Below are 26477 nucleotides of genomic sequence, written 5' to 3' on the forward strand. Positions count from 1 at the left end.
GGGTTCGTTTCGAGTAACGAACCCCATTGAAGTCAATGGGCGACCCGAGCATTTTTGTATATCGCCGATGCTCGCTAAGGTTTTCATTTGTGAAAATCGGGGCAATTCAAGAAAGTGATGGGAACGACACAGCAACGGATAGGGCAGGCGAGGGGCTACATGTTGGGCTGCATCTCAAGGTTCCAGGTCCCACTATTAAGCCACAATAGTGGCAAGAGTGCCCCCCCCCCCTCCCAACAATTTTTACATCTGAAAAGCCCTCATTAGCAATGCATACCTTAGCTAAGCACCACACTACCTCCAACAAAGCACAATCACTGCCTGCATGACACTCCGCTGCCACTTCTCCTGGGTTACATGCTGCCCAACCCCCCCCCCCCCGCACGACCCAGTGTCCACAGCGCACACCAAACTGTCCCTGCGCAGCCTTCAGCTGCCCTCATGCCACACCACCCTCATGTCTATTTATAAGTGCGTCTGCCATGAGGAGGAACCGCAGGCACACACTGCAGAGGGTTGGCACGGCTAGGCAGCGACCCTCTTTAAAAGGGGCGGGGTGATAGCCCACAATGCTGTACAGAAGCAATGAGAAATCCAATCCTGTGCCACCTCCATCTGGAGCTGCACACGTGGGCATAGCAATGGGGAACCTATGTGCCACACACTATTCATTCTGTCAAGGTGTCTGCATGCCCCAGTCCGACCGCGGTTTTTTATAAATAGTCACAGGCAGGTACAACTCCGCAATGGGAATTCCGTGTGCACCCACAGCATGGGTGGCTCCCTGGAACCCACCGGCTGTACATTAATGTATCCCATTGCATTGCCCATCACAGCTGAGGTAACGTCGTGTTTAATGCAGGTGGGCTTCGGCCCACACTGCATGTCCCAGTCAGACTGGGGTTCTTTAGAAGTGGACACATGCAGTTACAACTTCGTGTGGACCGACAGCATGGGTGGGTGCCAGGAAGCCACCGGCGGTACATAAATATATCCCATTGCATTGCCCATCACAGCTGAGGTAACGTCGTGCTTAATGCAGGTGGGCTTCGGCCCACACTGCATGCCCCAGTCAGACTGGGGTTCTTTAGAAGTGGACACATGCAGTTACAACTCCGTGTGGACCGACAGCATGGGTGGGTGCCAGGAAGCCACCGGCGGTACATAAATATATCCCATTGCATTGCCCATCACAGCTGAGGTAACGTTGTGCTTAATGCAGGTGGGCTTCGGCCCACACTGCATGCCCCAGTCAGACTGGGGTTCTTTAGAAGTGGACACATGCAGTTACAACTCCGTGTGGACCCACAGCATGGGTGGCTCCCTGAAACCCACCGGCGGTACATAAATATATCCCATTGCAGTGCCCAACACAGCTGATGTAATGTCAGCTGTAATGCTGGTGGGCTAAAAATTAATTGGATTACACTGTAGGCGAGGGCCCCCAAAAATTGGTGTACCAACCGTACTAATGTACCTCAGAAAAATTGCCCATGCCCAACCAAGAGGGCAGGTGAAACCCATTAATCGCTTTGGTTAATGTGGCTTAATTGGTAACTAGGCCTGGAGGCAGCCCAGTTAAAATAAAAATTGGTTGAGGTGAAAGTTTCAACGCTTTAATGAGCATTGAAACGTATAAAAATTGTTTACAAAAATTATATGACTGAGCCTTGTGGCCCTAAGAAAAATTGCTCGTTCGGCGTGATTATGTGAGGTTTCAGGAGGAGGAGCAGGAGGAGGAGGAGAAATATTATACACAGATTGATTAAGCAAAAAGGTCCCCGTTTTTGATGGTGATAGAGAACGATGCTTCCATCCGCGGGTGCAGCCTACGTATTGCATAGGTATCGCTGCTGTTCGCTGGTGGAGAAGAGAAGTCTGGGGAAATCCAGGCTTTGTTCATCTTGATGAGTGTAAGCCTGTCGGCACTGTCGGTTGACAGGTGGGTACGCTTATCCGTGATGATTCCCCCAGCCACACTAAACACACTCTCTGACAAGACGCTAGCCGCAGGACAAGCAAGCACCTCCAGGGCATACAGCGCGAGTTCAGTCCATGTGTCCAGCTTCGACACCAGTAGTTGTAGGGGGCAGAGGCGTCACCGAGGACGGTCGTGCGATCGGCTACGTACTCTCTCACCATCCTTTTACAGTGCTCCCGCCAACTCAGCCTTGACTGGGGACCGGTGACACAGTCTTGCTGGGGAGCCAGAAAGCTGGCAAGGGCCTTGGATAATGGTCCCCTGCCTGCGCTGTACATGCTGCCTGATCTCTGCGCCTCCCCTGCTACCTGGCCCTCGGAACTGCGCCTTCGGCCACTAGCGCTGTCGGATGGGAAGTTTACCATCAGTTTGTCCACCAGCGCCCTGTGGTATAGCATCATTCTGGAACCCCTTTCCTCTTCGGGAATGAGAGTGGAAAGGTTCTCCTTATACCGTGGGTCTAGCAGTGTGTACACCCAGTAATCCGTAGTGGCCAGAATGCGTGTAACGCGAGGGTCACGAATAAGGCATCCTAACATGAAGTCAGCCATGTGTGCCAGGGTACCTGTACGCAACACATGGCTGTCCTCACTAGGAAGATCACTTTCAGGATCCTCCTCCTCCTCCTCCTCCTCTGGCCATACACGCTGAAAGGATGACAGGCAAGCAGCATGTGTACCCTCAGCAGTTGGCCAAGCTGTCTCTTTCCCCTCCTCATGCTCCTCCCCCTCCTCCTCCTCAACGCGCTGAGATATAGACATGAGGGTGCTCTGACTATCCAGCGACATACTGTCTTCCCCCGCCTCTGTTTCCGAGTGCAAAGCGTCTGCCTTTATGCTTTGCAGGGAACTTCTCAAGAGGCATAGCAGAGGAATGGTGACGCTAATGATTGCAGCATCCCCGCTCAGCATCTGGGTAGACTCCTCAAAGTTTCCAAGGACCTGGCAGATGTCTGCCAACTAGGCCCACTCTTCTGTAAAGAATTGAGGAGGCTGACTCCCACTACGCCGCCCATGTTGGAGTTGGTATTCCACAATAGCTGTACGCTGCTCATAGAGCCTGGCCAACATGTGGAGCGTAGAGTTCCACCGTGTGGGCACGTTGCACAGCAATCAGTGCACTGGCAGATTAAACCGATGTAGCAGGGTGGCAGCGTCCGTCTTGGAGTTGCGGAAATGTGCGCTGACCCGACGCACCTTTCCGAGCAGGTATGACAAGTGTGGGTAGCTTTTCAGAAAGCGCTGAACCACCAAATTAAAGACATGGGCCAGGCATGGCATGTGCGTGAGGCTGCCGAGCTGCAGAGCCTCTGCCAGATTACGGCCGTTGTCACACACGACCATGCCCGGTTGGAGGCTCAGCGGCGCAAGCCAGCGGTCGGTCTGCTCTGTCAGACCCTGCAGCAGTTCGTGGGCCGTGTGCCTCTTCTCTCCTAAGCTAAGTAGTTTCAGCACGGCCTGCTGACGCTTGCCCACCGCTGTGCTGCTGTGCCGCGCGACACCAACTGCTGGCGACGTGCTGCTGCTGACACATCTTGATTGCGAGACAGAGGTTGCGTAGGAGGAGGAGGAGGAGGGTGGTTTAGTGGAGGAAGCATACACGGCCGCAGATACCACCACCGAGCTGGGGCACGCAATTCGGGGGGTGGGTAGGACGTGAGCGGTCCCAGGCTCTGACTCTGTCCCAGCTTCCACTAAATTCACCCAATGTGCCGTCAGGGAGATATAGTGGCCCTGCCCGCCTGTGCTTGTCCACGTGTCTGTTGTTAAGTGGACCTTGGCAGTAACCGCGTTGTTGAGGGCGCGTACAATGTTGCGGGAGACGTGGTCGTGCAGGGCTGGGACGGCACATCAGGAAAAGTAGTGGCAACTGGGAACCGAGTAGCGCGGGGCCGCCGCCGCCATCATGCTTTTGAAAGCCTCCGTTTCCACAAGCCTATACGGCAGCATCTCTAGGCTGATCAATTTGGCAATGTGCACGTTTAACGCTTGAGCGTGCGGGTGCGTGGCGGCGTACTTGCGCTTGCGCTCAAACAGTGGCGCTAGCGACGTCTGGACGCTGTGCTGAGAGACATTGCTGGATGGGGCCGAGGACAGCGGAGGTGAGGGTGTGGGTGCAGGCCAGGAGACGGTAGTGCCTGTGTCCTCAGAGGGGGGTTGGATCTCAGTGGCAGGTTGGGGCACAGGGGGAGAGGCAGTGGTGCAAACCGGAGGCAGTGAACGGCCTTCGTCCCACCTTATGGGGTGCTTGGCCATCATATGCCTGCGCATGCTGGTGGTGGTGGCTCCCCAGCTGATCTTGGCGCGACAAAGGTTGCACACCACTGTTCGTCGGTCGTCAGGCGTCTCTGTGAAAAACTGCCACACCGTAGAGCACCTTGACCTCTGCAGGGTGGCATGGCGCGAGGGGGCGCTTTGGGAAACAGTTGGTGGATTATTCAGTCTGGCCCTGCCTCTACCCCTGGCCACCGCACTGGCTCAGCCTGTGCCCACACCCTGACTTGGGCCTCCGCGTCCTCGCCCGCGTCCACGTCCTATAGGCCTACCCCTACCCCTCAGCATGGTGTATTACCAGTAGTGCAGAAACAGAACGCTGTAATTAAATGTGCCGCTTATTGGCCTGTGGTTGGAGGCTGACTTCGCTTACGGAACGCCAGGAAATAATTTTGCGCAAGCCTGCTGTAACACTTAGCTGGCTGCGTATGAATTAGGAGGACAACTACACCCAGCACAGACCCAGTACGCTGAGGACAGTCACAGGCAGCCCAAATAGATTTTTTTCCCCAAATGTTTTTGGAAAGGCCCACTGCCTATATACACTGTATATGTCTTCTCTCTCTGCGTCACCACTACTGGCCCTGGAGTATGTCAAATAACTGCACTCTGTTGCACTGTGGACTGGAATACAGCGGTGATTTAACAGCCAACACAGAGCCAGGAAATAATTTTGCGCAAGCCTGCTGTAACACTTAGCTGGCTGCGTATGAATTAGGAGGACAACTACACCCAGCACAGACCCAGTACACTGAGGACAGTCACAGGTAGCCCAAATAGATTTTTTTCCCCAAATGTTTTTGGAAAGGCCCACTGCCTATATACACTGTATATGTCTTCTCTCTCTGCATCACCACTACTGGCCCTGGAGTATGTCAAATAACTGCACTCTGTTGCACTGTGGACTGGAATACAGTGGTGATTTAACAGCCAACACAGAGCCAGGAAATAATTTTGTGCAAGCCTGCTGTAACACTTAGCTGGCTGCGTATGAATTAGGAGGACAACTACACCCAGCACAGACCCAGTACACTGAGGACAGCCACAGGCAGCCCAAATAGATTTTTTTCCCCAAATGTTTTTGCTAAGGCCCACTGCCTATATTCAATATATATGTCTTCTGTCCCTGCCTCACAATATATGTCTTCTGTCCCTGCCTAACCACCACTTCTGGCCCTGGAGTATGAATAATTACTGCAGGGCGCAATGCTCTGCACGGCCGATATACAAAAAAAAAAAAAAGTGCAACACTGCAAAAAGCTGCCTCCACAGTACTGCACACGGTTAGATGTGGCCCTAAGAAGGACCGTTGGGGTTCTTGAAGCCTAAAATACTCCTAACACTCTCCCTATAGCAGCTCCGGCACCAACAGCACTTTCCCTCCTCTATGTCAGAACAAATCTGTGGCGAGCCGCGGGAGGGGACGATTTTTATACTCGGGTGACACCTGATCTCGCCAGCCACTCACTGCAGGGGGGTGGTATAGGGCTTGAACATCGCAGGGGGAAGTTGTAATGCCTTCCCTGTCTTTGTATTGGCCAGAAAAGCGCGCTAACGTCTCAGAGATGAAAGTGAAAGTAACTCGAACATCGCGTGGTACTCGTCACGAGTAACGAGCATCTCGAACACGCTAATACTCGAACGAGTATCAAGCTCGGACGAGTACGTTCGCTCATCTCTAATCATTATGTTAATGTGTCTATAACTGTGAAGCGCCAATAGGTAGGGAGGTGGCTGAATTTGAGAGTGCTAGAATTGTCAGCAAAAAGGCCTATTCTATGGTCTTTTCCCCTCTTCTGATTCCATTGATATTTTGTAAAAGTCTAATATGGGTTGCAAATGGTTCCATTACTAAGGCGAAAATTAATGGAGACAAGGGATATCCCTGTCTAGTGCCATTGCTGATTGTAAATGATCTACATAGAAAGAATACCCCAAGCCATTGGAAGCTGAGTAAAGGGACATAACTGCTGATAGGAAATTGCCTTGGAAACCAAATTTTCTAAGGACGGAGTGTAAATAACCCCAATGGATACTATCAAATGTTTTTACAGCATCTAATTATAGTAGCAAGTGGGGGATTCGTATTTTTGTCAACATAAATAAATAATAAAGCGTCTAGTGGTGTCTGATGTCCGTCTATTTTTAATAAAACCCACCTGATCATTCAGTATTAACGATGGGAGAATATCTGTCAATCAAGAGTCTAACATTTTGGCATAGATTTTCATATCTGTATTTATTAATGAGATGGGTCTGTAGTTAGAGGGCGATGTATGTGCTTTTCCTGGTGTAGGTATAGTTATGATATGGGCATTGAGCGTTTCAGGAGGGAAGAAATTGTGTGTTATAGCATGGTTGAAAGTTCTCAAAAGGTAGGGTGCTAAAATAGTCGAAAAATAATTTATAATAATCATTTGTGAGGCCGTCTGATAGAGATTTCTTTATTTAGAAAATCTAATCGCGAGGGAGATAAGGCGAGGGAGATATTTCCTATATACCTATAAGTGATTGATTTGGATGTGTGATAGATGGGTCTTTTATTAAGTTGTATAGTGAGCTGTAGTATTGGGCAAAGTCCTCTGCTATTTCTTGGGGATTGATAATCTTGTTTTGGGAGTTCTAGATAAAGGATCCTAAATTTGAGTTCTTTGTTTTTAATTTTATTAGCAAGGAATTTAAAAGCTATATAACCTTGGGTGTATTGAGTCAATTTAGCTCTACGGAGGTGAAGCTCGTATTTGTTTTGTAATAGTGGGACTTTAAATCTGAGCTGTTTTAGTTCCATCAAAGTCTCATCTGAATGTTGTTCTTTGTTTTGAGTTTCCAGAATTCTGATGAATTTTAGAAGCTTCTCTATCTCTAATAGTCTTTGATGTTTTTCGATAGCTGCTTGTTTTAGGAAGTGTCCTCTTATTACTGCCGCTCCATGTTGATGTAATTGAAACTTCCTCTTAATCATTTAACTTAAAATATTCGCTGAGAGTGTTTTCAATGTGGTGTAAAAATTTGATGTTATAAAGGAGAAAAATGTTAAGCCTCCAAGGGAAACAAGGAGTGAAATTGTACTTTTCTTTGATCATAATGGATACTAGGACATGGTCTGACCAGGATATTAAATCAATATGGGAGGAGCTGAACGTTTGTAGGAGCCATCTTTCTACAAGGAAAAAATCAATATGAGATTACACTTTGTGTGGATTAGAGTAGAAAGAAAAATCTCTCTCATTGGTGTCTTGGATTCTCCACACATCATACAGCCCCTCCTTAAAAACCAAGTCTTGGATATCCTGAGGCTCATTAGATGGCCCAGAAGGATTTCTATCCAGAACCGAGTTAAGGACAATATTAAAATCACCGCAAATAATAGCAACTCTTGTTGAATGTTATTGAAAGGGTCAAATGTTTTACGAAGAAAAGTAGCTTGTTCGGCGTTTGTGGAATATAGGGACAGTATAGTGTATGGAGAACTGTTGATCACACATATCAGTATAATGTATCTACTACCTGTTTTTTGTTTATGGTGTGTGCAAAAAATATATCTAGAAAGTATTATTTCTTATTCTGACTTCATCTGTGGCATTTAGATGAGTCTCCTGTGCACAGAAAAAATAGCAACCCTGGTGTTTGAGTTCCTTCCAAAGAAGGGAGCGTTTGTATGGACTATTAAATCTCTTAAAATTTACACAACAAATTTTAAATACCATGTGTACAATCGTCAGATTTTTTAAAATTAAAAGCTGTGGAAATCTCCAGTGCAAAGAATTAGAACCCTCCAACGCCTCTCCACATGCCTTCTTTAAAATAAGCATGAAGACTGACACTGATATGGTAAGAGTAGTTAGTAACAACTTGATCCAGTATTTTAACCTAAATATAGTAAAACAAAAGTCAGCAAATGTGTTTCTTGGTATTAGTCCAGGTTCTAAGTGAACCCAAAAGGGTGTTTTGGGTGAGTTCTTCCACTCACCTGAGGTTGGGGGGGAGGGGGGGGGGGTGAACACAAAGGAGGGCAGCAAACATAAAGTGGAATTCTCCTTTCTATTTCACAAGAAAAAATAGAAAGGGGCATCAAAAAATTATGAAAAATTGAGAAAATACTGTAAAATGTCATCCATCTCTTTAGGCGAAGAAATGCTGGGAGTGGTTCCATTTTTTAGGATGATTAACTTTACTGGGAAGCCCCATTTATAAGGGACTTTCTCCCCTCTCAGCATCCTAGTGTATCTCACAAAATCCCTCCTTCTTGCTAGGGTTGCCGGAGACAGGTCAGAAAAGAAAGAAATCTGTTGAAAGCGATCTGGAACATTTGCAGCTGTAGTGGATTACTTAAGGAGTGCTTCCTTATAGTGCTAAAATGGAGTCTGGCTAATACATCTCTTGGTGTTCCTGGGAGTTAATTTTTTGGTTTGGGAATTCATTCATCTGACCCAGCAAGAATGGCTACAAACAGATCAGTGAGAAATTCTACCCGCTTGGAGTCGTGGATTTCTTCTGGGATATTTTAGAATCTAATGGTATTGCTCCTTGACTTATCCTCCAAATCAGCTAGTTTGAGTTTTATGGCTGCGATATTGTCCTCCATTGTGTTGTGAGCGTCTACAAGACAACTGTGAGTTACTACAAACTCCTCCATCTTCTCCTCAACGTGTGGTGCGTGTTCTCCGATTGCTGTAATACCTGTGTGTATGGCTGAAATGGCATCCCTTATATCTTTTTGTATGGATTCCCTTGTATCTTGGAACATGGATTTCAGCATACCAGTTGATGTATGGTCTGATATAGAGGAGGAAGATATAAGTGTAAGGGATTTGCTTGACAAAGAATTTTGATGGGCATTTTGGGTAGATAGCTTATGCTATGGGGAGGAATATGCTACTATAGCATCCCGAGGAGCTGCCTCTAGTCACTTTATTGGGAAGTCAGACTTCTGTGTATCTGATCCATCCAGAAGGGAAGGGGTAGTGGCTGGGAAAAAGGTTGTGCGAACACCAGGTGGCAGGGCAGGTTTCTTTTTCACTGTACTTAAAATTTCACCGCTAACAAAAAATGGAGGCTGTGAGACAATTAACCCCTTTTTTTTTTTTTTTTTTTTATAACAAATTTTTATTCGATTTTTACAAAAGTGAACAAAACATTGATATTTTTCAAGACATTCACAATTCTCGGGGACCTCTTGCAATACAATTACTATGCATAGTAAGACAGCCAAGGAATTAAGGTGTTTTAGAAAAGAGACTGTGTCTGTCTTATCGTGGTCTCCGGTTCAATGAAGTGTTATAACAATAACCTTGTTGATGACTTATACTTATTATAAAACAAAGTATAACGTTTCTCTCTTCCTCCCCTGCTCGTGGGGCAGAGGCGCTCCTCTAGCTCGCACTTCGCATAGAGAGGAAGATACACAAATTTACTCTAAATCAACTCGTGGGTGGGGGAGGGGTGGGATGGGAAAGGGGGGAAGGAAAGAGAGGGTGGAAGGGGAGGGGGGAATATACTGGTCCGATATTATCTCGGTAAGTTCCAGTGGGTTGTCCCTAGCAGGGGTCAGTCCGTATAAGCAAGTCTATCTAGGTACTCACAGTCAGGTATCACTCAGCCGCTCTAATGGGTGCCCGATGCCGCGGAGCCGCCCGCCACCTTCTATGCTGCGCTCCCGGAGTCTGTCCCTCCATTCGGGAGATCCCGGTGTCGCCAGGGTTCCGTATGTCTCGGGGCTTCAGTCACCTCAGGGTCTTGTGAGTGAATGTTCATGAGCTGTCTTACTCTATAAATTGTCTTTTCTGGTACTCTGTCTAAAAGGGTCATTATTCTGAACTAATTGTCTCCAGGGGTGCCAAGTCTTGATAAATCTCTCGTGTGAGTCCGTGTTCCAGCTATGTAACTCCTCCATGTTATAAATAGACTCTACTTTAGTTTTCCAAAGTGCCATAGTGGGTGGTGTCTTTTGGAGCCATAGAGAGGGTATCAGTGCCTTGGCAGCGTCTATCAGAAAGGCTAGTAGTTTGTCCTTCAAGGGGTGAAAGGCTGCTGACGGTCTCCATAAGAAAAGTATCTCTGGAGTGATACGGAAATTAGGTTTCAGTGCTCGCAACACTTCTTCTACCCCCTTCCAAAATGTGGTGAGTGCATCACACTCCCACCATATGTGGATGTAGGAACCCGTTGCTGCCTCGCATCTCCAGCATTCATCTTTTCCCGTTAGTTTATGTGTATGGAGCCACTGTGGGGTCCTATACCATCTAGTTAAGACTTTATAGTGGCTTTCTTGTAGCAAAATGTATGGAGATAGGCCGAATGAAGTCTGTAGAATCAGCTTTACGTCTGTCATAGTTAGAGTTATTTTGAGTTCTTTTTCCCATGATGATAAAAATGCCGGTTTGTAATAGGCTGTGGGGGCGATATACCTGTTGCGGATGTTTGATATTGAGCTATTGTTAGGATGGCTTTTGAAAGTCTTTTCAAAGGGGGTCTCTGGTCTTGTTGATTTAGAAGTTCTCTGGAATTCGTCCAGCGTCTGCGTTATTTGGGCTTTTTGTAAGAAAGATAAGGGGGGTTGCGGAGCTAGTGTTTCCAGAATATCTGCTGATTTTCTGCCTGCTTGTTTTTGTAGGTCTCCTAAGCTATATGTTGCAAATCTTTTCCATAATTTTCTGGAGATACTATCTGATGGTTGACCCAGACAGCTGTTCAGGATGCTCAGTGGAGCTATAGGAGAAGGGGCCGGAGCCAAGGAACGTCTGACCTTGTCCCAGGTCTCACATGGGCCTCTCAGGAGCGGGTTAAAGTTTTTGGATCTATATTTAGTTTTAGATGGGATCCAGAGCTCCTCCAGAAAGGCGTCTCCCATGCTCCCTCTAGCCAGTGCACGGAGGGTGTTGTCTCCTGCGGGAGATACCAGATCTAGCCAATACCTTAGCTGTACCGCTAGGAAAAAGTCGTGGACGCATGGCAGTCCAATCCCCCCCTCATTTTTTCTCTTGATCATAAGACTAAAGGCCAAGCGGGGTCTTTTTTGTCTCCAGGTATATCCCGAGAAGGCGGAACGGATAGCTTTAAAGAAAGCCTGAGGTAGATGAATGGGTATCATTCTAAGTTTGTATAAGATTTGGGGAAGTACGTAGGATTTTAGTATATTTTTTCTACCTAACCATGAGGCGCACGGGATATCGTATTTTTGTAATATGAGTTTAATCTGCATCAGTAAGGGAGCAAAGTTTGCGTTGTATAGATCTTTTGCGTTCTTGGTGATCTTGATTCCTAAGTAGTCAATGGCTGTATCCGACCATTCGAAGGGCCAGCTGGATCTAAGTTTTGCCCAGCGTCCTGGGGGTATTGAAACATTAAAGATAGTGGACTTGGTAAAATTGATCTTAAAATTGGAAATTGATCCGAAGGAATTTAATAGTGTAATGAGGTTGGGGATTCCCGTTTCTGGTTCGGAGATTATGAACATGATGTCATCCGCGAAAGCTGCCGCACTCAGGTTTACTGAGTCCCCCTCCAGCCCCCTAATAGTAGGGGATAGCCGGACCGTTCTCAGTAAGGGTTCTAGGGTGAGAATGAAGAGGGACGGCGAGAGCGGGCAGCCCTGGCGGGTGCCGTTTCTGATGTCAAATGGGGGGGAAAGTAGGTTATTTATTTTGAGTCTTGCGTATGGTTCCTTGTAAAGGGTGAAGATAGCTGAAATAAAGGTGGGTGGGAAGTTGAAATGGCTTAATACTCTCTCCATATAGATCCAGCTCACCCTATCGAACGCCTTTTCGGCGTCGGTGCCTACCAGTGCTAGTTCAATATTATGGGTCTGCGCATACCTAATGGCGTGTAGTAATCTATAGCAATTGTCCCTACCCTCCCTATTTTTGACAAAGCCCACTTGTTCTTTATCTATCAGGCGTGGGATGATGTCTTCCAACCTTTTTGCCAGCAGTTTCGCCCACATCTTGATATCAACATTAATCAGAGATATGGGCCTATAACTGCCGCAGAGCTCTGGATTTTTATCCTCTTTGTGGATAAGCGTTATGTGCGCCTCTTGCGCTTGTTTTGGGAGTTGCTTTCCTGACATGAGTGCGTTCATCACATCTTTCAATTTAGGTGCTAGTGTGTCTTTAAATGCCTTGTAGTATACTACTGGGAGGCCGTCTGGGCCAGGGCTCTTTCCATTGGGGCTATTCTTAATTATTTCTTCCACCTCGCTTAGGGCGATAGGTTGTAGTAGGTCTGTTGCCTCTGAGTCTTTCAATTTGGGGAGGTTAGCTGAAGAAAGAAAGTGGTCAATCTGAACTTTAGTGTTGCTCTGGTCAGTTGGTGAATCTGTCTTTTTAAGGTTGTAAAGATCAGCGTAGAACCTTTGAAAGGTCTCCGCTATATCCTTTGATGAGGATTTAGATACTCCTAGGTGGTCTTTAATGGAGGGAATGTGGTTCCTGGATTTGGCTTTCTTAATTAGGGAAGTGAGTAGCTTGCTGCCCTTATTTCCGTGAGCATAAAATTTGTATTGAAGATAGAGATGCTTTTTGTTGTATCTGGAATCTAGCAAGCGATTGAGTTCCCGCCTAAGGTCCCCCAGTTCCTCCATGTTGTTTATAACTAAGGATAGTTTATTGCGTTGTTCTAGTTTCGCGATTCGGTTTAGGAGATTATCTATTTGGAGTTGATTTTGCTTTTTGAGTTTGGAACCTAGTGATATGAACAGGCCTCTTACGTATGCCTTATGGGTCTCCCACAGGACTGGGGTGTCTACATCTCCTGTGTCGTTGAGCCGAAAAAACTCTTCTAGCAACTCTGAGAGACGGTTCCTCTCTATATCAGAGTCCAGTAAGGAAGCATTCAGTTTCCAGATCCACTCCCTGTGTCCTTCTGCAATGATCCTAAGATCAATATGTATAGGGGCATGGTCTGAAATAGTGATCGCTTCTATTTTAGTTTTCACTACCTTAGGCAGAATTTCCCGGGAGACAAATAAATGGTCCAGTCTTTGGAACGAGTTGTGTACTTGTGAAAAGTACGTGAAATCTTTTTCTGAGGGGTTGATGGATCTCCACGCGTCCACGACTCTCATCTCCCAGAGTATTTTATGTAGCCTTTTGGTTTGTCTCTGGGAGATCCATGATCTGCCCCTGGACGAGTCTAGTAGTGGGTTTAGAAACAGGTTAAAATCCCCCCCTAAAATAATTGGACCCTCGGCAAATTCTTTTAATGTTTTCAATTGTTCTAGCAGCCAATTTACTTGGTTTGAGTTAGGGGCATAAAGGTTTGCTATTGTAATTTTTGCATTGTTAATGGAGCCCTTTATGAAGAGCGTTCTCCCTAGTTCGTCTGAGTACTTAGCTTGCAGGGTGAAAACGATGGACCTGTGAATCAAGATTGACACCCCTTTAGAAGCGGAGACTGGGTGAGTGTTATGATAACTCTGAGGGAAATTTTTCCCGGGTAACTGGCTGTGTTTGTCGGCCTTAAAATGTGTCTCCTGAAGGAGTAATATTTTGGTGTTGTATTTTTTAACTAATTGTGATATGTTGTACCTTTTTTGAGGTGAGTTCATTCCCCGGACATTGAACGATGTGACTCTGAGCAGCTCCGCGGCATCCGGTCCTCCCATTGTCGTCTGTCGAGACCAAATGGTGTCAAATAAGTACTAGAAGGCAAAGATATATCAAAGTTAAAAATCAGCGCACAAATCAAACACCCAATATATTTCTGTAATTGGGCAAACTGTTCGTCGACACCGACCAGTCCGTGTGTCCACTGATTCCAACTATTTGTATATTCAGGGTTCGAAGCAAAGAAAAGGGGGGAGGGTGTGGAGGGTTTAGGAAGGTGAGAGGGAAAGGAGGTTGGGGGGGTGGATAGGTCACCCCGTAGAACACAAAAACAGTTGTGAAATTAAATTAACAATTCAGCACTATCCGTGCTGTGTGGGATACGTATGGGCTCCGTAAACTTACAAGAGCACAGGCGTATCTTCCGGGCGGAAAAATAATTTTTCTGCTTTAAGCGGGTAAAGTTAAGCTAAGGCCTAATCGGGGAAGCACAGTTAGGAGATTCTCCTTGTGAGAAAACAAAACAAAACAGGCATTATACAACCGGGAAGTTATGGTCGGCGGAGACCAATTGCATCAACGGAACTCCATATTTTGGCGAGCAGTCTTTTCCGGGACCCGGAGAAAGGTCCTCTCGGGCCGTGTCAAAGGGTCCTTATTGGGCCACGGAGTTCATCAGATGCTTTGAGACGAAACAAAGTTGAGGGTTAAAGAGTTCTCTGATTTTCCATCTCAGGTGGTTTCATCTGTGTTTTCCTCTCTCTGCTTCTTTTTTTGTTTGTTGCGGGGGGATTTTGTGTGGGAGACTGTCTGCCAGTTGTCTTGTGAGGGTGGCGTGGGCAATGGCGTAAGTCTCGGGGGTTCCGGAAGGGGGAGTCAGTTGGGGAGACTCAAGGGCTCTAACCCCAAAAACTGCCAGTTATCCTGTAAGTCCTCTGGGGATCTTATGTTGAGCCTCCTTCCTTTGTGGGTGATCCCGATACCGAACGGAAATAGCCATGCGTACCTGATGTTTTTGGCTTTTAGTTCTTCCAAGAGAGGTCTCAGTAATCTGCGCTTGGCAAGGGTGGAGGGGGAGAGGTCTTGAAAGATCCGGATCGCCACCCCACCATACTGTAAATTTCTGGAGTCACGTGCCGCATTCAAAATGGCAGCTGCGTCCGGGAAAGATAGCACTTTGCATATCCCTGGGGGGGTCGGATGGAGCCGGCTGTGGTCTGAGAGCCCTATGCACTCTCTCTATAACAATTTCTGCTGCTCTGCCTTCCCCCAGCAAACTTGCGAAGATTTCCCTCATAACTTTCCGTAGGGTATCAGGTGCCCAGGTCTCTGGGAGATCTTTTACGCGAACATTATTGCGACGACTTCTATTTTCTAAATCCTCTTGCAGGAGAATCATTTTATTTAACTGGGAGTGCTACTCCACCACTGCTGCCAGCTCCCCCGAGTGTATAGTGATAGTTGCTGTGGAGTTCTCTAGCTCCTCCACTCTCCTCCCCACGCTCCTTACCTCCTCTTTGATGGCTGTTAACTCGGCAAGCAGGGGCTTCATGGTAGTAGACAGGAGGTCTCTCATAAAGCCTTTTGAAAGGTGTTCGTCCTCCTCCTCCTCCGAGGACATTTCTCCTTCCCGCGCTGCTACTGAGGCTGAAGCTGAAGTTGCCGCCGGCGCCATCTTCCCTGCAGCATGTGGAGAGCGGGAGCATCTGTCTTTTAGGAAGCCCTGCAGATCTGTTTGCCTCCGGACCGGCCGAGGAGTCACAGCGTGATCTCCAGCTCTCTCTCTGCCGAGTTTCCCCATTTTTAGGTAAGATCGCTGCTTTAGAATGTCCTTCTCTGTGCTATGAAGACGGAGCGCAAGCTCTAGGCGTCCATCTTTCTCCGCGGTTAGGCTCCGCCCCTGACAATTAACCCCTTGAGCTAAACGTGGATCAGGTAATGTTTGTGCTTTTGTATTTGATTTTATACATGCATATAGGTGCTGAAGTTATTACAGGGTTTTCTTTGTCTTCCTTTTTTTTGTTGCTATACCACTGTGGTGTTTTTGACTGTATTGGTGCTTTTTCTAGGAACCTTGTTGTTTTGGAGTAGGTTGTAGTTTGGGCTGGATTTCTTTTAATTAGTTTTGTGGCCTCACTAACACTTCCCACTGTTCTGCTTATAACTTGCAGAGAGGGAAGCGAGGAGGAGGGGATGGGAGAGAGGGAGAACTGCAGGCCGGGCTGGAGCTTTTTTCACCTTTCTCTTCCTTCGTGCTTGGCCCAGTTCTCTCTAGCAGCCCTTTCTCTTGCTGTACAATAGTCTAAGCTGTGGGCCGTGGGATTCCCCAGAAGCAGCTCAGCTCTTTTCCCCTACGGCTGTGTAAGTGGGGCTGGGCGGCCACGAGCACCGGCAGCGCTATCTCAGGATTCCCAGCACCCCTCTAATGCCTCCTCACCTCGATCCAGGGGCTATGCCCAGGCATGTGTCCCTGCTGCAACACTGTATTGGCTTTAATTTGCTGCCGTGGGGGTGTCACGATTCCACTGGGATGTGTGCTTTTGCGGGTGGCTCCAAAATCTAGGTCCTGGCTTTTCCCTGTTCAGTAGGCCCAAGAGGCCGCAATGTAGTAATGCGGCCAGAGAGGCAAAAAAATCTCCCTCTCTGCTGCCCAGGTGCTCAAGAGGTATTTAGCAGAAGTGGAAGCCTGAAAAACAGGGCAAATTGGTATGGTAGTTTTCTATTCTTATTTTTGCTATGGCAGAGGAGCTCCTTTTCCGGTGATTTTCACCTTGCTGGCTTAGCCACACCTACCACCTCCCCAAATATGTATAATAGCACAATGCATGCCATAAAAACAATGTCCAAATTGTAATTGTGTTTTTTTTTCTATTTGAGCCCATTTAAAAACCTTTCAAAGTTATGCAGACCATTTTATGGTACAATTAATGTTACCATTTCAAAGTACAACTAGTTTCACAGAAAACAGGCCCTCACGTGGATATGTTGACATTGAAGAAGTCATGGATCTTGAAAAGTGGGAATAAAAAAATTAAAACGTAAAAAGATGTCAGGTCTTCACAGGGTTAAATGTGATCTATTGATATAGTATTCATCTTGATACTTTATATAATAATTATTTACATAAATGAAACAGAAGTATAATGTGTTTTGGAAATGCAATAGTGACAAGAAAATTCTTATATTCATCATAATTCTTATTTTTCAGAGGGGCAAAAAGATATAGAGGATGAACTTACAAGTGGCCTAGAACTGGTTGATTCATGCATTAGATCTCTGCAAGAGTCTGGAATTCTTGAATCACAAGATTTTACATCCACTGAACGTAAGTAGATATTTCTTTTTAAGCAATCTTTTATTTAACTTTTTTTGCTTATAAAATATGTTCCAATGAATCCAAAAAATAAGAACAATATAGCATAAAATTAGGCCCAAATTTATAAATTTACAACACATTAAAATGCAAAAATCTGCATTTAAAAACAAATATAAAGTTGTGCGTCCACCTTATATCGTAACTTAGTGTAGAAAAAAATTAGTAGAGATTTTGATAACTATAATATTATTACAATATTTTAACTATATTTAAAGGGTTGTCCGGTGACCAGACAACATCCCATTTATGGGGTCCCCTGTAGCAAAATAAAAAACTGATGAATAAGAAAAGATCTGCACTCAGAGGTCTAGCCAATCAAAGTATATCCAGTAATTTGGCAGAACCACCATAAAAAAAGAAAAAGGCCCATTTACTTAAGAGGGGTGGGGTCTAGAATAACTTGCAATGTCCCCTCATATACAATGGTGGATGCAGCGTGAGAGATCTTTTGGGGAAAATTGTGTTATTCTGAGCACATGCCAGGTACGAATTCCTGTAGGTAGGACATACCTCCAGTCATTATCCAGTGCAATATGACTTTGGCATTCAGCCAGGCGAATGGTAACACACACACATATATCTATATATATTATTATACAGTGACGGAATCACAGATTTAATGGGGCCTGGGAAACTGACTGGATTCACTGGGAATATCTAGTAGCTACTTTAGTAAAATTCAAATGCTTTTGCTGCATCTAGGTCTAAAAATACAGAAGGAGCACGACCAAGCTCACCCACTCTAATGAGATTTAGGAATGTGTGGGACCACCGGGGCTTGTCTCTGTGGGATCAATCCTACTTGATCTGCAGCAGCCAACATTGGAAAAAAAGATAAAAGTCGATTGCTGAGAATCTTGGCATACGTTTTAAAGAAGTGGGATGAAAATTAGCCAAAGAAGTAGGGTCTGAAGGAAAAGCACTGTTGTTCATTGCTACATTGAACATGGATACCAACTAGGAGGCCAAATTTTTTTTTTTTATTATAACCATTGGAAAATCCATCTGGGCCGGGGAATTTCAAAAGGTTTTAACATTTTAATGACTTCTTAGACTTCAGACAAGGGGAAGCTAATTGGTTTGGTGATAAACAAAGGAAATAAATACACTGGAAGCTTGAGATTTAAATATGCATCAACCCCTAGGTACCAAAAAAGGCGACTCCCAGAAGTATTACGCATGCAAGCAAGATCCTTCTTAAAATTATACAGGAAAGACTGGGATCAATAGTTGACGGGGCACTCCCTGATGCGCAAGCAGGATTCCGATGAGGATGCGGCAACCGTGACCATATCGCAAACCTGCAAAAGAATATATGTGCTTCATTGACTACATCAAGGCCTTTGACTGTGTCAACCATGACAAGAACTGGGCATATCGACACATCCAATCAAGCTAATAGAATCACTTTATACCAGTCAAGAAGCCACAGTGAGAACACAGTATGGAGACACAGATTGGTTTGGGATTGACAAAGGCGTCCAACAGGGCTGCATCTTCTCACCCTTCTTCTTTTACCTATATGTGGAAGTGATCATGCTTAAAATGGAGCAAGATGGATTGGAAATTGGGGTGAAAATATGTGGAAGAAACATCAACAATCTCCGCTATGCAGATGACACAAATTAGAATATTAAAAATTTGAGACATCCAGGACGTATAATTTGAGACCTAATATCTTGAACGTCGAGTACATCCGAGCCTGAAGTGAAACCAATATATTTAAGGTGTCCACTTGGAGATCCAATACCTCCAACTTTGGGCATCTATAGATGCCATAACATCTGCGAATGGCATATTTGTGATGCTCGTCTTTAAAGGTTACTGAATAGAGATGAGCGAGTATACTTGTTTCGAGTAATTACTCGATCGAGCACCGTGATTTTAGAGTACTTCTGTTCTCGGGTGAAAAATTTTTGCACTTTATGTGTATCTGCGCTTTAGTGGTCGTGTAATTTTGATTATCAGACTAGCGACACTTCAAGTATTCTAGCCACGTAGACGTTACATAGGAGAGCAGTCTTTGAGGATTTATATGTATCCCTTATTGGATGGTGATTATCTATGAACAGTAAGGACTGCTACATTCTCCTTATCTGCCATTGAACATCGTGGCTATAACATTCATGTTCAATGTGAGTTTGTCTGAGTATTAGTCATATATTTTTCTGCCCCAGGACCGAGTATACACACCCCTGACGTATACCTCCCCCTCTGGCATTACATGTGCCCCACGTCTATACGGTTTAAAATTTAATTAATAAAGAGTATCTTTTAGCGAGTCTATTCTTTGAAGGGCCAAATTGATTATATTATAGACTATCTCTGCCTCTGTGAACCCTCCATGAGTATAAATTTCCTTTCAGTAAATACAAAAGGATTAAACACCTCGATACAAAATCAACTTTCTGAAAATAAGCTACCACAGTTGACGCAGCAGTGATATGTGCTCAAGAAACGTACTTTGAGAAGAGCTGCTGACCCAAATCTCCCACCCTTAATACTCCACAATTTAATGGCTAATGCAGAAAGAAGGAATGGGTTGGTCAGAGTGGCCATCAGAAACACAGAACATTTCCAGCTGATGGACTCAGAGACAGATGGGGGGGCAAATATCTTGTCCTGGCGTAAAAAAATAATGGGCTAGTGATGGCATTGATGAATATTTATGCTCCAAACTCATCACAGATTTCTAAACAAAGTCACTTAAAAAATTCTAGAAAGGTTCCCTAATAGTATGCGAAGACTTTAACTTAGTAGCCATCAGAGCTGGATTCTAGTGGCCAGGGCAGGATGCCTGCACCCTCACTGTCTTCATAGATAAATAAAGAGGAACTATATGACTCATTCTGGTACCTCAATGCACAATCCAGAGAATAATCCTTTTACTCTTCTAGGCATAGAACCTTTTCTAGAATTGACTTGTTTTTGGTTGATTTTTTTTCCAGGTGCAGGGAATGAGAAAAGCTTCCATTAGAACAATCTCATGGTCAGATAACGCCCCAATACTCTTGCCATTAACAATCTCCCAAATGTCCATGTATGGCGTAATAACATGTAATTAATGGGGCTCCCTGTGCTCCAGGAGAGGATCAAGCAATTCTTGCAGGAATACTTTAAATTTAATGACCTACCAGGAACTGACCCATTTGTTTTGTGGATTGCTCATGAATCTGTTATAATGGGTATTATGATCCAGAAGGGAGCTATTTATAAAAAAGAAAAAGACAGGAAAGTATAGATCCTCTTAACAATGATAGAAAGCCAGATGAGGAAAAAAGCCCACCATGGCTCAACACAGAGATCTGATAAATAAACAAAAGAAAATTAAAAGTAAAGGTCCCCTTCCTAATAGACCCTAACTCCCAGCATAAGATATGTAACCCGAAAGATATAGCAGAGTCGCTAAGAAAATGTTATAAAAATATACAACTTAACAGATGATCCTGAGATAGTTCAACCCTCTAGTGAGAAAATAAACCAGTTCCTAGGGCCCATACAGTTGCCCAAGATGACTCACGACCAAATGCATTTTCTAAACTCACCTATTCTTCAACAAGGTATATTAGAAATTATAAATGAATCCAAAAAAGACAAGGCCCAGGACCTGATGGGCTCACAAAACAATAATAGTCCCACACATAGCAAAAGTATTTAATGAAGCCAGATGAACAAAAAAATTACTGCGAGAAATGCCTCAAGCAACAAAAACAGCAATCCCTAAACCAGGCAAAACATCAACATCCCCAGCAAATTGTAGGCCAGTCTTGTTACTCAAAAGCAATTCAAAACTCTAGCACAAAGACTGGTGGGATTCAGGAAGGGCGTACAAGCCCCAGATGGTACAAGACGCATTATTGACTTGATGTCTATGGCGGGGAACCTTTTAAATGCCTTCTCTATTCCTTACACTGGATGTGGAGAAGGGGTTCAATAGGATACAATGACATTTTGCTTTTGCAGTACTAGCAAAATTTAGGTTTGAGGGACAGATACTAAATGCAATAAAAGGGCTCTACACAGTGCCAACGGCAAATATATTAATCAATGGAGTATTGTCAAACCCTTTTAGTATAACAAACGGGACACAACACGTCTGCCCACTTTCTCCCATCTTATTTCTTCTGACATTGGAACCCTTAGCAGAAGCTATAAGAATCAACAGTAATATAACAGTGGTCTTTAGGTAGTGTAAGGAGTTAATTTAGTTGCTAAGCTATCAAAATACGAATAAATAGTTTAAATACAAAATATGCATTGGTTAGGGAAACAGGCGGTTGAGAACTGATTTCTCTGAAGCTTTTCAAGGTCTTTCTTTCTTATCTAGTTACAAGAACATCCTGTGGTAAAAACTAACAAGATGTCCTGTCTCTAAGTTTTTTTTCTTTACAATAGCTCATTAAGAAGTAATGTATTCTTGCAATTATATGCTGACCGCGAGATAAGCGCATCCTGCCTGGACAGTGGTCTATGGTCTATATAAGCTTGAATAAACTAGAAGTCATTCTGATCACACTCTGCCTGTGTCGTCAGTTCATGTGTTCTCCGGGTACCCGTTGATTGCTTATACTAATTTGGACCCAGGCAACATTAGCATTTGGTCTCCTTTGAAAAGACCCCCTACAGTAGCAAAACATTGGATTATTTGCTGATGATATTCTAATGTTAACTCAGCCACTCAAATCCTTAAGAGAAGTATCCACCTTATTAGAGAAGTTTGAAGCTTCTCATACTATAGGGTGAACCTCAGCAAATCTCAAATATTAACAATCAATGCTCCCAAAAATCATAAAAAGGTTATTAGACAAGAGTTGCCCTTTCAGTGGGAAGACTCTATGATACCATCTTACCCGCTGGACAAAGTGGCAGAATGAAATCTGGACCCACTAATTAACTCCCTACAAGAAGAACTGAGGAGCTTATTTTGTACAAAATGTTGATACTACCCAAGATTCTTTACATATTTCGAACAATGATAGTTTCCATCATTTTAAAAATAATAACTTTACTTGAGAAGCAAGTATGACATTTTATTTGGAATAATAAACAACCAATAGTGTATGCCCCAAGAAGGAGAGGGGGTATGGGAGTGCCAAAAATGTCATCATATTATAATGCTATACTACCCAAACAAGCCAAATACTGGAATTCACATCCAAGTGATATTAGTTGGCCGCATCTAGAACAACAACTTATAGGAGGTGTACTCTTACAAGTAATGCTTCTGACACACGCTTGGGCCCCACTGATAAGTATACCGGATAGTACTACAATAAAGTCCACAGTTTCGGCCTGGCTCCAAGTCTTACAACTTGCTAATGATTCTTTCCCAAGAAAAGAGGTTTGGCTCCCAATTGAAAGCCTGGGAATTATCATTAGCGACTTGAGAATTGGGGCTTGGAGAAAGAAAGGAGGAGAGGAGAAGCTGAGTTTACAGACCTAAATATTTGCCCGGCTGCTACTAATTGGTTACACATATGTATGGAAATATGATTGTTACTCCACTACAGTCATCTTCTCATTCTGAAGTGGCTGATAACAGGGAGCAATAGATAACATTCAACAGGAGGAGATTTCGCAAGCTGAATCACTGGGATGATTTTGCAATTTTATCTCATGATAGTGATGGGGATAATTATAACAGTTCTGCTGACTATTGTGCTGATATGTCGCAACCTCACACTTATGGTGGTTTGTGCGAATTAGTAGCAGCCAGGCAAATATCTAAGTCAGTGTTTGAAGTCTATCACGAAGGAGAGTTGTATGGAACTGACATTTTCAATTTTACCTGCCTTATGAAGCTATGTCAAACACACTCCCCATTCCTGAGCCTGTAATTCTGGGAAAACTGCTAAAAAATGTCAAGCTAGATTTACTGATGTGATCAGAAGAAGACAGCTCAACAAAGACGCTACTAAATACACACAAATAGGGAAATTCACCGTACTGCAGTGCCAGCTTACCAACAAATTAATCCACAGGTAGAGCTGCAGCAGCTAAGTACCAAAAAAATAAACCTGAGATTCATAGAGCTGCTGTGTCAGGGATCAAACTGGGGACCTCGTGCACTTCAGACAGTAGCTCTCACTACTGAGCCATCTCGCCTTTAGACAAGTTCATCTGCATGACTCTAGTCTTGTTCTGTACTCCCTGCTAATCTAGTCCCTGCCTCCTGGTCCTGACCCCGCCTGTTTTCTGATTATGCTCATTATAAAAGTCTGACCCTGCCACTGCACCATTACCTTTATCAAGCTGCATCTCCTAACCTGCTCCTCTCCTGCAAACTGCGACTACCTGCTGACCCCTAGGCTTTCCTCCCGACTATGCTTTCTGCCCTATCCATTCGTTCTGCAACTAAGACTTCCTAATAACGGCTCTTGGCTTTCATCTGACTACACTTTCTGCCTTATCCATTTGTACTGCAAACAAGACTTCCCAATAACGACTCCTGGCTTCTATCTGACTACGCTTTCCGCCTCATCCATTTGTACTGCAAACGTGACTACCTGCTGACGACCTCCAGCTTCCTTCTGACTACTGTCCAGTCCCGCATTGCTACTACACCCGCGGCTCCTATCCAGCGCCAGTAAGACATTACAAAATAATCACGCACAAACATGGATCGCGTACTGGCCACCCTGAGGAAACAGATTTTAGGAATTTAGTGCCTCCTACCAGGAAAATGTGAAAAGGTTGCTAATATGCACGAGAGATGAAGAGGCAACTTTTGGAGATGTGCAATTCAGTGTCAGACGTCTGCATGCAGCGAAATTTGCAGGAGATCATCACAAATATCAGTGTTTCCTAAATCAATGCTGGATTTATTTTCAGATGCAGCTCACCTTATTTGCCAGTGACCAAAAAAAGGTATTCTTCATCATTAACCTTCTCACTGATGAGGTGCTTGCCTGGGCCTCGCCAAACGTAGAGACCAACAGTAATCTTCTTGATAGCCTCAATGCCTTCACAACCTCTATGGGTTAAATCTTTGATGATCCGAACCGCTGTGCCATGGCCGAAGAGAGGTTACATAACTTACGACAATGGATACGTTCCATTGCAGAGTGTGCGGCAGAATTTCGTCGTTGGGCAAATGATGCCACGTAAAACCCAGCTACACAACATAGCCAATTTCGTTGGGAATTATCTGAATGGATAAAAGATGAACTTGCTAGAGTGGAGACCCCTGATAACCTAGAGCACGTGTCACCAATCACGCTTTGCACTGGTAGTTCAAGATAGTATGAAAATCCTTCCCCCACTCCACCATTTTGTCTTCCCAATAGAGATCTTAATGAAGACACAGTGCTCAGCGATGTTGGATTCAGGATCGGGAGGAAACTTCAAGGACTTAAAATTCGCTCTTGACAAAAACATTGCCACCAGGTTTAAGCTCATACCAATTGATATGGAAACCCTTGTCCTCTGAACCTGTAAACATGGGAGACAATCGAACTGGAGCTATGAAAAAGAAACCTGACCATCAAGAAACGATAAGCTTCCGGCTTATCTCGTCCCCTAAATTTTCAGTGATTCTTGGGATCCCCTGGTTCTCTATCCATTCCAAGAAATTTGGAGGAGGTACAGCACCTGATTGGTTTCAAAAACTTCTACAGAAAATTTATCAAGGACTTCTCAAAAGTCATCTCTCCCATAACCTCCCTCACAAACAAAGCACAAGTTTTCCTGGTCCCCGGAGGCACAAGTGGCTTTTGAGAAACTAAAGACTGTTTACATCAGCACAGAGAAAAACTATGATGTCGTGAACAAGGAACTTCTGGCTTTCAAGGTGGCTTTAACCAAATGGAGGCAGATCTTGGAAGGAGCCCATCATCCAGTAACGGTTTTTACTGACCATAAGAATTTAGAATTTCTCTGTGCTGCAAAGAGGTTACCTGCAAAACAAGCACAATAGGCCCTGTTCTTTTCCAGGTTTAATTTCACTGTGCCATATTGCCCCGGTGCCAGAAATGCCAAGGCAGATGCATCATCCAATGTAATTTCAGGACCTGAAGAAAAGTAAAATACAGACCACACAATTCTTTCCCCCCAATTTTTTTGGGGTATCCTGTATTCTAAGAACCTCCTAACAAAGCTTAAGGGAGGCTATGAAAGTGACCCTTTTCTGAGTCAAGGACGCGAAGCTCTATTTCAAGAATGGACTTTGGAGATGAGAACACTAACTATGCGTTCCCAAGGCCGGTTGACTCTAAGTCCTCAAACTGGTCCATGATTCCAAGCTGGCCAGTCACCTTAAGGTCACAAAGACTCTGGAACTTTTGCTTATTTCCTTCTTGTTGCCCGACTGACTGCACGAAGAATGTGAAGAGATATGTCACCTCTTGTGAGGTATGTGCTCAGAGTAAGACACCACAAACTTGCCCACTTGGATTCCTACAGACTCTTCTGGTCCCATCCAGGCTATTGGGATCTATATAAATGGACTTTAATGTGGACATGCCCACTTCAAAAGGAATGACTACCATTTTTGTGGTCGTGGACTGACACATGAGAATGGCTCACTTCATCCCCTTAGAAAATACTCCCAATACTGAGCACACCACAGAGTTTATGATCTGGGAAGTTTTCTGACTACATGAAATTCCGGATGATGTAGTTCACCTCAAAGTTTTGGAGACACTTCTGCACAGCCCTGGGAACTACCATGAATCTTTTCTCTGACTTTCGTCCTCAGTCTAATGGCCAGACCGAGAGAACAAACCAGACTCTGGAACAGTATCTCCGCTGCTTCATCTCCCATCTCCAGGATGACTGGGTGAATTATTTATTAACAGCAGAGTTCACCTATATGAATGCCCAACACATTTCAACCACTCAGAGCCCGTTCTATGCTTACTGCAGTATGCATCCTGTCTTTGTTCCGGGCCTTCCTCTCAACACTCCTGTCCTGATCAATCCTGTTCTGTCCAATCACAGAGTTAGCTAAAGCTCAGAAGAAGTTGAAGGAAGCCATGCAGGAAGCCCAGAATGTCTATAAGAAAGAGACAGACAGATACCGCCAACTGGCCCTGATCTTCCGAGTTGAGAAGGTGTGGTTGTCTTAAGGCTCACATACCCTCTCCTAGACTTTGGCCAAGATTCATCGGCCCCTTCACAATCTCAGGGAGGGTCAGCCAGGTGATATTTCACTTTAAACTCCCGAGCAGCCTGAGAATTTACCCCATTTTCCATGGAGAATACCTTCACGGGAAGACAACAACCACCCCCCCCCCTCCTGTGAAGGCTCAGGGGCATGAAGAGCTCATCGTAAAATAAATATTTGACTGTGGAAGACTTCAGTA

The 26477-nt window shown here is 44.7% G+C and overlaps 1 protein-coding gene across 2 annotated transcripts in view; it reads left to right on the plus strand.

The window, feature by feature from the left end:
- Window positions 1-26477, plus strand: part of CTNND2 (catenin delta 2) — a 731828-nt gene that overhangs the window by 189535 nt on the left and 515816 nt on the right. For both annotated transcript variants that reach the window (XM_066579126.1, XM_066579127.1), the window contains exon 5: window positions 17008-17124. In XM_066579126.1, coding sequence (XP_066435223.1) covers window positions 17008-17124 — 117 coding nt within the window. The remainder of the gene's footprint in view (window positions 1-17007; window positions 17125-26477) is intronic.

The sequence above is a fragment of the Eleutherodactylus coqui genome, chromosome 9, assembly GCF_035609145.1.
Source record: "Eleutherodactylus coqui strain aEleCoq1 chromosome 9, aEleCoq1.hap1, whole genome shotgun sequence".
NCBI classification, from domain to species: domain Eukaryota; kingdom Metazoa; phylum Chordata; class Amphibia; order Anura; family Eleutherodactylidae; genus Eleutherodactylus; species Eleutherodactylus coqui.